Source organism: Rana temporaria, chromosome 13, assembly GCF_905171775.1.
Source record: "Rana temporaria chromosome 13, aRanTem1.1, whole genome shotgun sequence".
Classification (NCBI taxonomy): domain Eukaryota; kingdom Metazoa; phylum Chordata; class Amphibia; order Anura; family Ranidae; genus Rana; species Rana temporaria.
The window spans coordinates 99,551,342-99,563,849 of record NC_053501.1 but is presented as its reverse complement, the minus strand read 5'-3'; the positions used below and the strand labels follow the sequence as shown (position 1 = coordinate 99,563,849).

Here is a 12,508-nt window from a genome sequence, read left to right as displayed (position 1 = left end):
GCACTATTTCACCAACTGACATCAATCATGGAGCACCATTTCCCCTACCAACACCAACAATGGAGTACTATTTCTCCCATTGATACGAATGATGGGGTACCATTTCTCCCATTGACACCAACAATGGGGTACTATTTCTCCCATTGATACCAACAATGGTGTACTATTTCTCCCATTAAAACAAATGATGGGGCATTTTCTACTCCCACTGGCCACAGTCCAGCCCACCCCCCCCCCAAAAGCCCCAAGGGTGGTAAACTGGCCCTTTTCTTATAAAGTTTGGAGACCCCTGGTTTAGAACACTTGGCACCTGTCTGTTTTTTTTTGCTGGGGAGATTTACTCTGTCATCAGGACAGGAAGTACCGTATTTATCGGCGTATACCGCGCACTTTTTTCCCCTTTAAAATAAGGGGAAAATCGTGGGTGCGCGATATACGCCGATACCCACGTTCCGTTTGAATGCCTGCGCCGATGTATACCGAGTGCAGTACACTCGGCTACATTCGGCCAGGCTCGCCTTCGCTCGTGCTCACGCATAAAGGTCACAGAGCGTGAGCACGAGCGAAGCCGAGCCTGGCCGAATGTAGCCGAGTGTACTGCACTCGGTATACATCGGCGGAGGCGTTCAAACTGAGCACAGGGAAGCGGCGATTCGACCGGGAGAAGCCGGGAGGACACCACTGAAGCCGCAGACGGAAGCCGGACCTGACGAGGCCGCCGTGCAAGACACCAAAACTGTAAGTACTAAAATGTGTTTTTTTTACAGGAATTGCGGGTCCACATTAGGGGTGCGCGCTATGCGCCGGAGCGCGCAATACCCCGATAAATACGGTAATGATGGGAAATGCAAAAATGGCTAACATGGAAATCTGGACATGAGGGATAATCTCCAGCTGCCTTCATTAGCTACAGACTCCTTTTTTGCATTTCTTTGGCATGTTGTAGCCCTGGACAGAGGACCATTATGGATGGGGGTGCACCATTTATGGTCCTAGGTTGCTGGACTCTCGACTGATGGTGGGGAATGTCGCTTTCATTAGAAAATGTATCTAAATGCATGATGAGGAACATCTAGTACAGATGGTAGTACAAATGTGGTCATTTTGTTTAAAGCTATGATTGGTTCTACGTATGACACTAAGACCCCTTTCACACTGGGGCGTTTTTCAGGCGCTTTAGTTTGAAGGCTTTCACATTGGGATTGCAGATGCAGCTTCTTTCAGGTGCATTTTTTTAATGCAATAGCGCCTGAAAAACGCCCCAGTGTGAAAGGGGGTCTTAGACAGCTCAGGCAGGGCCGTCTTTAATATGGTTTGGGCCCAGGGCAAACATTTTTTTTGGGCCCCCCTCCAGCTTATTTTGGGCCTGGCTGGTTCACATGTATGTTTTGGCGGTCCTCATTTGTGCAGGTACAGCAGCCCATTGATTTGAATGGGCTGCCATGCCTTTGTTTCCTGCAGAAAAAAGGTGCATTCAGCATTTTAAAAATACAGTTGCCTTGAAATCCATTCTGCTTTTGCACCATGCTACTTACCTGCAGTTCTTGCACACACAAACGCACTGTGTTTTTAAAAGCGTGACCTAAACATCTAAAAATGCAGCAAGTTTGACAGTGCGGGAACTGCAGATAAGTCACAGCAGACAGCAGAATGGACAGACAGTGCTGTATTTCAGTGCTTGATGGGCATAGGCGTGCCGTGTGCGCAGCCTATTACATGAGGCATGCGCTTTTCTTTGCAGGAAACGCAGGCATGGCGGCCCATTCAAATGAATGGGCTGCTGTGCCTGCGCAAATGTGGGCCGCCAAAACACATACATGTGAACCAGCCAGGCCCAAAATAAGCCCATCAAGCAGTTAAATACAGACAGTAATGTCATGTACTCTGAGGCTTTACTCAGCCTGGACTGCAGGTCTGGTCTGTGATTTAAAGAGTTCCTCTATTTTACACATGGCATGGCATGGGGTCCCATGGTGCTAAAGCAGAATGGACAGACGGTGCTGTGACCCCATGCCATGCCATGTGTAAAATAGAAGAACTTTTTAAAACACTGACCAGACCTGCAGTGAATCATCAAATATTATAAAGACTTTGGGCACACTCTACAGAAAACTTCAATTTACAATATAGATTAGCAAACAGTGACATACCTTGAGGAGCAGGACATGAAGAAGTCAGCCTCAGGAAGAGCAAACTGGGGATGTTATAAAATCACATTCTAATTCACTTTTATATGCAAGCAGCACCCAGTGGCAGGAAGGGAGAAGTGTGCGTCTAAAGGGAAGCCAGTGCTGTACATTTTAAAACACTGGGAAGGGAAGCAGTACTGTCACTGGCTGCGTGCCGCTGATGATTTTCAGCCTGATTTGTGGGCAGCACAGGGGCTTAACGGGAGGCAGGGCCGCCATCAGGAATTATGGGGCCACTTACACAGCTTCAGGCATGGGCCCCCTGGAGCAGAGAACCGGGATGGGGGGTGCTGCCGCCTGAAATTGAGAAGCAGGGGGGGGCTGCCGCAAATTTAGAAGCGGGGGGCCCTTTACAAAAAAAGAAATAAAGAAAGAAATAAAGAAAAATATATATAAAAAAGTGGTGTAGCCATCCGGGGCCCTGGGGACCTCTGGGCCCTTTAATAAAAAGAAAAAAATAAATAAAAATATATATATAAAAAATATATTTTAAAAAGGGGGTTGCCATCTGGGGCCCTGGGGACCTCTGGGCCCTTTAATATTTTTTTTTTAATAAAAATAAATTACAAAAAAAAGGGGGTTGCCATCCGGGACCTCTGGGCCCTTTAATAAAAAATATATATAAAGAAACATTTATAAAAAAAAAAGGGGTGGGTTGCCATCAGGGCCATGGGGACCTCTGGGCCCTTAAATAAAAAATAAATAAAAAAAATATATAAACAAAAATAAAAAAATAAACATTTATAAAAAAGATAAAGGGTGTTTGCCACATGGGGACCTCTGAGCCCTTTAATAATAAAATATATATATATATATATATATATATATATATATATATATATATATATATATATATATAAAAGAAAAAAAAGAAATAAAATATATAAAAAAAATGTTTTTTATAAAAAAAAAGGGGGGTTGCCATCCGGGGCCCTGGGGACATCTGGGTCCTATAATAATAATAATAAACATTTATATATATATATATATATATATATATATATATATATATATATATATATATATATATATATATAAAAAGATATTTTTTTATAAAAAAAGGGGGGTTGTCATCCGGGGCCCTGGGGAACTATGGGCCCCTGGGGACCCCCAGACCTCTAAAAAAAATTGTCCCTTTAATAAAAAATAAAATAAAAATATATTAAAAAATTGTCCCTTTAATAAAAATATATAATTTTTTTTTTATTTAAAAAAAAATAAAAAAAAGGGGGGTTGCCATCTGGGGCCCTGGGGGCCTCCGGACCCCTAAAAAAAAAAAAAAAAATGTTTTTTTTTTTTTTTTTCAAAGGGGGTTGCTTTGGGGCCCCAACAGTGACAGGGCCCAGGGCACCTGCCCCATTTGCCCTGCGGTAAAGACGGCCCTGAGCTCAGGTTAGGTCGTTCATAATGTTGGCTATCCCTAACCTCCAAATCTGGACATTTTGGATGGTGTAAGATCCATTGGCAAACTAGTTTTGTTTTCCCCCTGCAGATTGACATCCAGATTCAGGATGCCATGGGCCGCTACCATCAGTGTGCCACCATTCAACTTGACTTTCAGCTCCCCATCCGCTTCAACCTCACATACACAAGGTATGTTCTCTATCTAGCAAATGACTGAAATCTGTGTCCCGCTGACAGGAAATTACATGCTTGGTTTGACGTGAGGAAACTATTATAGTTTCTGTTGCTTCATCTGTGCTCAGTAACTGATGCCAAGTGCCCGAGGCTCTTCCCACAGGTTGGCATGGAAAGATATATTTGGCACTACGCTTGTGAGAAGTAGCGATAAAGTAGTAGGTAAAGCGGTATTAAACCAAAAACAAAAAATGTATTCTATTGCGGCTTACCAATCATCAGATGGGAAGAAAAGCAATGGGGAGGGGTGGGGCAGCAGGATTTCATCGGTGCCGTCATAGGACATTACAAAGGTGTTTTAAATAAATAAATAAACATAATAAATGTTATTTATATACATATAGTCAAATAGACATACAAAGTACAGTTTGTCCCTCTTGATGGTTACTACTCCCCCAGCATAGGGGTCACTTCTACCTGGGAGATTACTCCAGTGAAGGTGTAGACCAGGGGTGCCCAACCAGTGGCCCGGGGGCCACATATCTCCCGCGGCGCCCTCAGATGTGGCCCGCGACCTCCTGCTCTGGGATGGAATAGAATACTGTTATTAAAGGTCAGTTTATTTCTAAAATCACAGTGTATAAATGGGCATATCTGTTCTGCAGTGGTTACTGGGCTGCTTTCAAACTGATCCGCAGGTGCAGAGAAGTTTTACCTGCGGTTTACCTGCACTGAGCCATACACTTCTGTTAATAACTGCGAGTTTGGTGAGCTTTCTGAAAGTGCACCAAACCTGCAGAATATAATAGAAGTCTATTGCAAAGTGCAGGAAAGCCAAAGGTACACTGCGTTGCACCCGTGGTGCGGGTTAACCACAGTGCATCAGTGTAAAAGCAGCCTTTGGCCCCTTTCACACGGTCAGTCCGACCAATTGGACCTTCCATTCACCTTTTAACTACTTGCCGACCGCCCACCGTCGTTATACGTCCTCACTTTAGAGATGAATATCTCGGTAACGGCAGCAGCTGCTGCCACAATCGAGATATTCATCTCTTCTGTGGGCGGCCGTGTTAACGATAATGGCGGTCTCCGCGGCGGATTCGCCGCGAGATCGCTGTTATCGGTGGCGGGAGAGGGCCCCCTCCCGCCGCTCTCCCGCGCCCTCCGCCGCTTATCGTAGCCGTCGGTAGCGGCGGAGGAGATCGCGACCATCCGGCAGCTGAGCGGGGACGAGACTGAAGGAAAAATCTCCTTCGCCCGTCCCCATAGCTCCGCTGGGCGGAAGTGACGTCAAAACGTCAGTCCCGCCCAGCCTCTTAAAGAAACATTTTTTTTTTTTGTCATTTGAAAAAATGACATTTCCAAATTTTTTTTTTTTTTGCATTTAAGCCTAAATATGAGATCTGAGGACCCCAGATCTCATATTTAAGAGGACCTGTCATGCTTTTTTCTATTACAAGGGATGTTTACATTCCTTGTAATAGGAATAAAAGTGATAATTTTTTTTTTTTTTCAGTGTTAAAAATTCTAAAATAAATAAAAATAAATGCGAAAAGCAAAAAAAAAATTTTTTAAAGCGCCCCGTCCCGACGAGCTCGCGCGTAGAAGCGAACGTATACGCGAGTAGCGCCCGCATATGAAAACGGTATTCAAACCACACAAGTGAGGTATCGCCGCGATCGTAAGAGCGAGAGCATTAATTTTACCTTTTAAGGGTAAAAGTTTGACGCCATGCCACGAGCGGGCGCAATTTTTAAGCGTGACATGTTGGGTATCATTTTACTCGGCGTAACATTATCTTTCACAATATATAAAAAAATTGGGCCAAATTTATTGTTGTCTTATTTTTTCATTTAAAAAAATGAATTTTTTCCAAAAAAAGTGCGCTTGTAAGACCGCTGCGCAAATACGGTGTGACAAAAAGTATTGCAATGACTTCCATTTTATTCTCTAGGGTGTTAGAAAAAAAAAAAATATATAATGTTTGGGGGTTTTAAGTAATTTTCTAGCAAAAAAAATGGTTTTGTCTCGTAAACACCAAATCTGAAAAACAGGCCCGGGGCTAAAGTGGTTAAGTAGTGGCAGACATAAACCCACTTGTTCTCTACCTCCAATACGATCCGCTAAAAAGTACCGTGGGCTGCGTCAGTGTCCGCTCTGCATAAGCAAAGCAGACATAGAATAGACCTAGACATCCACCCGCTCCGCTCGTTGTGGCCCACGACTGGTTACCAATTTGCTTAAGTGGCCCTCGCTCTTCAAAAGGTTGGACACCCCTGGTATAGGCCGTGAGTCTGTATGTCTATTTGACCTTTTAATATTGTGTTGTTGACTATGGCCCAGATTCACAGAGAGTAAGGCGCACATTACGCCGCCGTAGAGTAACCACCGTACGCCAACGTAGCGCAGAGAGGCAAGCATTGAATTCAGCAAGCCAGTACTCCCAACGCTGCGCCAGCGTGGCGTGGGTTTTGAAGGCGTACGCTGGCGTAGGTGGAAGTGGGCGTGACCCCATGCAAATGATGGGCCGAGTGCCGGACAGGTATGTATCACGAACTGCGCATGCGCACACCCCCTGGCGCCTGCTCACTACCACGCCGGCACAACTGCCTAAGCTACGCCGGATCACTGCGTACGCCGTGAACGTAACGTACGCCCAGCCAGACACACGTCCAACGCACAATACGCCAACTTGTGTTCCCTGGTGCAGACCTGAGCATGTCTGTTGCTGGGTTGCACCTCCTTTATGGGGAATAACTTTACGCCGGACGTACAACTTGCGCGCATCTCACAAAGCATGCGCCGGGCACACGCAGGTTCGTGAATCGCCGTATTTTACCTCATTTGCATGTTTGAATGGCTAATCAATGGGAGCGGCACCATGCTCCCAGCCTAAATGTGCGCCCACCCTACGCCGGCGTAAGCAAGATACGTCGGCAGGGTGTAGTCTGTTTTTAGGCGCATATCTGTTTGTGCGTCTGGCGCACAGATACAACGGCGCACATTTGCACTTACGTCCGCGTAACTTGTTATACGTTGGCGTAAGTGCTTTGTGAATCTGGGCCAATATGTATATAAATAAAATGTATTGCGTTTAAAAAAAAAGTTGTAATGTCCTATGATGGACCCCTCCCACTGCTTTTCTTCATTATACTTAGGATGTGGGTACCTATATTTTAGAAACACACTTATTTATGAGCAGTCGCTTAGATGTAGTGGCTGCATCGGTTTTTTGGGGGCTTTTTTGCCCGGCCTGTATCACACCACCTGTAATTTCATTTTTTTTTTTTTTACTTGGAGCCTGGAAAGCCTTGCACCCACGCTCAGCAGATCGCAGATGCCATGCAGGACTCCTGCGGGCTTCTCAAGTGTATCTGTCTGCTTGGACCTCGTGCACTGACAGGAAGACAATCAACTACCAGAGTTCTCAACGGCACCATGGTGGTTCATTGAAATTGCAAGCCGACAGCTGCAAAAGCTCTCGGAACTTGTAGTTTGCCATTCACAGAGGACTGTGAATAAATGCTGTGGCCGGGCGTGACAAACTGCATTGTGAAAAGATGGCTGCCCACTGTCACTGGGGAAGGCTGCAGCTGCTTGAACATGTTCTACGCTCCACCCTAAATACGGGAGGAACATGTAACGTCTTCCAAATGGTCAACTTATCCTTTTTTAAGTGTTTGCTTTTGGGTTTAATACTGCTTTAATCTGTGTCATCATTGATGTAATCCTTATTCTGTATAGACGCATATAAAGTCACATTTCTATGTCTTTACCAGAATATCTGTGAAGCTCTGTTACTAAAACTGTTCAAAGGAACATTTAAAAAAGTTTTAGTTGTTTAAGCCCCATACACACAATCAGTTTTCCAGTGTAGTGCAAGGGCCGGCCTGATTGCATTCAAATTGAAACTCTTAACCACTTCCCGCCCGGTCAATAGTCAATTGACGTCCGGGAAGTGGTTGTGAAATCCTGACTTGACGTCCTGCAGGATTACATGCCGGCGCGCTCCCGTGGGGGCGATCGGTGATGCGGGGTGTCAGTCTGACACCCTGCATCTCCGATCTCGGTAAAGAGCCTCCGGCGGTGGCTCTTTACCATGTGATCAGCCGTGTCCAATCACGGCTGATCACGATGTAAACAGAAAGAGCCGTTGATCGGCTCTTCCTCACTCGCGTCTGACAGACGTGAGTAGAGGAGAGCCGATCAACAGCTCTCCTGACAGGGGGGGGTTCGCGCTGATTGTTTATCAGCGCAGTCCCCCCTCGGATGCCAACACTGGACCACCAGGGAGTGCCCCCCTGGTGCTCAATAGAGCAAAAATGGGAAAAAAAAATTGAACACAATTGATGCCAATCAGTGCTCACAAATAGGCACTGACTGGCAACATGGGCACTGACTGAAATGATGCCCAGTGCCCATCTGTGCCACCCATAAGTACCGCCAAAGAGTGCCCATCAGTGCAGCATACCGGCGCCACCTATCGGTGCCGCCTCATCGGTGCCCATCAGTGCCCATAATTTAAGAAGAAAACTTATTTACAAAAAAATTAACAGAAAAAAAATAAAAACTAAATTTTTTTAAAAAATGTCAGTCTTTTTTTAGTATTTGTGCAAAAAATAAAAACCGCAGAGGTGATCAAATACCACCAAAAGAAAGCTCTATTTGTGGGAACAAAATGATAAAAATGTCATTTGGGTACAGTGTTGTATGACCGCGCAATTGTCATTCAAAGTGCGACAGCGCTGAAAGCTGCAAATTGGCTTGGGCAGGAAGGTGTGTAAGTGCCTGGTATGGAAGTGGTTGAGGTTTGGCCTCATATTAGATGGTTTTGGTAAACCTGAAGAGGACAACTGATAGTGTGTGTATGGGGCTTTTTTTCCCCAACCTGATTCTTGTCAAGCCTGCCTTGCCTACACACGATCGTGAGAAAGCAAAGCGCGGTGACGTACAAGACGTACGACGGCACCATAAAGGGGAAGTTCCATTCAGATGGCGCCCCCCTTTGGGCTGCTTTTTCTGATTTTGTGTCAGTAAAAGTTTGCGCTTTTCAGTCTGTTACAGCGTGATGAATGTGCTATCTCCGTTACGAAAGGTAGTTTTACCAGAACGAGCGCTCCCGTCTCATAACTTGCTTTTGAGCATGCGCGTTTTTTTCACGCTGTTAAAGCCCACACACGACCGTTTTTCACGTCATAAAAAATCCTCTGGAGCCTACACACAATCGTTTTTAACCACTTCCATACCAGGCACTTACGCACCTTCCCGCCAAGGCCAATTTTCAGCGTTCAGCACTGTCGCACTTTGAATGACAATTGCGTGGTCATACAACACTGTACCCAAATTAAAGTTTTAGCATTTTGTTCCCACAAATAGAGCTTTCTTTTGGTGGTATTTGATCGCCTCTGCGATTTTTTATTTTTTGCGCAACAACTAAAAAAAGACTGAAATTTTTGAAAAAATTACGTTTTTATTTTTTTTCTGTTAATTTTTTTTGTAAATAAGTACGTTTTCTTCAATCATGGGCACTGATGGCACTCTTTGGCGGCACTGATGGCACTCTTTGGCGGCACTGATGGCACTCTTTGGCAGGACTGATGGCACTCTTTGGCGCCACTGATGGCACTCTTTGGCGCCACTGATGGCACTCTTTGGCGCCACTGATGGCACTCTTTGGCGCCACTGATGGCACTCTTTGGCGCCACTGATGGCACTCTTTGGCGGCACTGATGGCACTCTTTGGCGCCACTCTTTGGCGCCACTGATGGCACTCATTAGTCAGTGCCTATGTTGCCAGTCAGTGCCCTTTTTTTTTTTTATATCAATCTGTGCTCTATTGAGCCCCGGCATGAAATCCTGCAGGATGTCAATAGACGTCCAGTCAGGATTTCACAACCACTTCCCGGACGTCAATTGACCAGGCGGGAAGTTGTTAATGACATTTAAAAAAAAAAAAAAACATTTTTTACATCATGAAAAACGGTCATGTGTACGGTTATATTTCGTCAGATGTTTTTATTGGACCAGCTGCCATACACACGGGCTGGAAGTCCGATGGTTTTAAATGGACCAACTGCTGCTGCACGACATTCAACCCGTGTGTACTAAGCTTTAGGCCTTGGGTGTGGGGAAACCATAGTAAGTAAGGGGGTCATAGAAAAGCCTAAGTTCACATTAGAACGTGTTACACCTGTATTTAAGGGTCTAACATGTTCTGACTTTAAACACCCACCCCAAGTATGACAGCAGAGAGGGTTTTTCTCCCCATACCTGCTTCCGCGTTTTGTACAGGAATCCTATGACTGAAGAAACCACAAGCCCTGCATGTCACCACAGCAGGTGGACTTTAAAGCGGTTCTATACCCAACCAAAAAAAAAAAAAAAAACCCTGCAAGGCAAAGACATAATGAGCTAGTATGACTAGCATACTAGCTCATTATCAATTACTTACCTGAGATCGAGGAACCCGCACCGGCCCTCGTTCCTCTCCTCCGATCGGCATGTGTTTTTTTTTCCCCGTTAAGGGGTTTACCATGTAGCTTAACCACTTAAGGACCGGACCAATATGCTGCTACATGACCCAAGGGGTTTTTACAATTCGGCACTGCGTCGCTTTAACAGACAATTGCGCGGTCGTGCGACGTGGCTCCCAAACAAAATTGGCGTCCTTTTTTCCCCACAAATAGAGCTTTCTTTTGGTGGTATTTGATCACCTCTGCGGTTTTTATTTTTTGCGCTATAAACAAAAATAGAGCGACAATTTTGAAAAAAATGCAATATTTTTTACTTTTTGCTATAATAAATATCCCCCAAAAACATATATACATTTTTTTTTTCTCAGTTTAGGCCGATCTGTATTCTTCTACCTATTTTTGGTAAAAAAAATCGCAATAAGCGTTTATCGATTGGTTTGCGCAAAATGTATAGCGTTTACAAAATAGGGCATAGTTTTATTGCATTTTTATTAATTATTTTTTTTTTACTACTAATGGCGGACACTTCGGACAATTTTGACACATTTTTGGGACCATTGTCATTTTCACAGCAAAAAATGCATTTAAATTGCATTGTTTATTGTGAAAATGACAGTTGCAGTTTGGGAGTTAACCACAGGGGGCGCTGTAGGATTTAGTGTTCACCTAGTGTGTATTTACAACTGTAGGGGGGTGTGGCTGTAGGTCTGACGTTATCGATCGAGTCTCCCTATAAAAGGGATCACTCGATTGATACGCCGCCATAGTGAAGCACGTGGAAGCCGTGTTTACACACGGCTCTCCCTGTTCTTCAGCTCCGGGGAGCGATCGCGACGGAGCGACTAGAAACTAATGGCCGCGCCGTCGTCCCGGATCGCTCCCCGCGGGAATCCGACCGCCGCATGTAGCGCGGGGGGGGGGGGGGGTCCCGATCGGACTCGCGTCTAGGCAGGCACGTACAGGTACGTTGATGTGCCATTCTGCCAACATACATATACATATACATGCGGCGGTCGGGAAGTGGTTAAGGATGACGGTCCCTGAAGAAATAAATCTGCAAAAACAAGGTCCACTCCTCTATTTTAATACTGACGGGTTCTTTTTTATTAAATATAAATGTACATTGGTAAAGAAGAAATCTAAATAATTGCAGAGGTATTGGGCTTCACCCATTATTCCTGGATCTTTAATGCCCTCTGATCATGTTTACAAGAGAAGGTAAAGCTAGAAGACTTTATGTTGCATTATTCTATATTGGCTATTCTGTGTCTTCAACACTCAGCCTGGTACAATAAAGTGCAGAAACCAGAATCCAGGCCAATTTTGCAATTGGTTGATTGATGGTATTCATATTACTAAGTGGATGTCTGTATAGAAAAGATAATCTTGTAGGATCTGGATACATTGCTGGTCTGGTATCCATGAAATCGACACACCCACGTACCATCTTCATCTGTGCTACATCAAGTAAATGGGTAAAACCTGAAGGAATTCAAAAAACAAAATAAAAAACGTCAGTACTAATATTATTTTTAATTGATTTTTAAATATATGACAGAGGATTAAATTTCCCGTCTGATAGAATTTGCACAATGTCATAAAGACATATATATGCCACCTTTTGCCAAAATTGATAGCTGCACCCATATTGTAAAAAAAAGAGTACATTTATTATTTTGCATTGGAGTCTGCAGAGCATTGCAATAGCAATCAGTGCATCACAAGTGCAATGCACAGGCTTCTCTGCAGACTCTTCCTCTACCCAATGCTGTATCCTGGCCTAGGCCAACAAGGCCCAGGCCAGCACTTTGCAGGGGGGCAGCACGGACAGTGTCCCCGCCGGCTTGCCCTACACTGTTAGGCAAATTAGTTTAGCACCCCCATAAATCGGCCGCACTGCTTCCAGTATGTGGACGGTTGGCATTCTGCAACTAATTTTTTACCATCCCTGTCCCATTGCAGAGATTTCCCTTCACTTCCTGTCCCATAGCCAAACAGGAAGTGAGAGGAAATCTATGCAAATTAAGGGAATCCACCCCCGCCATCAGAACTAGTGTCCCCACTTGAAAATTTCAGGGTGGGTCTTAAACCGCAAGGGGTGTGGCCTTGACAGGAAGGGGTGGGTCATATTTAAATTAGGGGGTGCACAAGTTTAGTCAGGCCTAGGGCAGCACAAAACCTAAATACAACCCTGCCTCTACCCCCAGGTCTTGGGGGTAGAGGTGATGGCACTACGCTTCATTGAGATTTCTGCATCTCCCTACCACG

At 44.8% G+C, this 12,508-nt stretch overlaps 1 protein-coding gene and 1 long non-coding RNA gene across 3 annotated transcripts in view; one reads left to right on the top strand and one right to left on the bottom strand.

The window, feature by feature from the left end:
- Positions 1-12,508, top strand: part of TARS2 (threonyl-tRNA synthetase 2, mitochondrial) — a 110,658-nt gene that overhangs the window by 81,435 nt on the left and 16,715 nt on the right. The window contains exon 15 of the mRNA XM_040333660.1: positions 3,682-3,782. Coding sequence (XP_040189594.1) covers positions 3,682-3,782 — 101 coding nt within the window. The remainder of the gene's footprint in view (positions 1-3,681; positions 3,783-12,508) is intronic.
- Positions 11,317-12,508, bottom strand: part of LOC120921049 — a 209,468-nt gene continuing 208,276 nt past the window's right edge. For both annotated transcript variants that reach the window (XR_005744823.1, XR_005744824.1), the window contains exon 3: positions 11,317-11,722. This is a non-coding gene — a long non-coding RNA (uncharacterized LOC120921049). The remainder of the gene's footprint in view (positions 11,723-12,508) is intronic.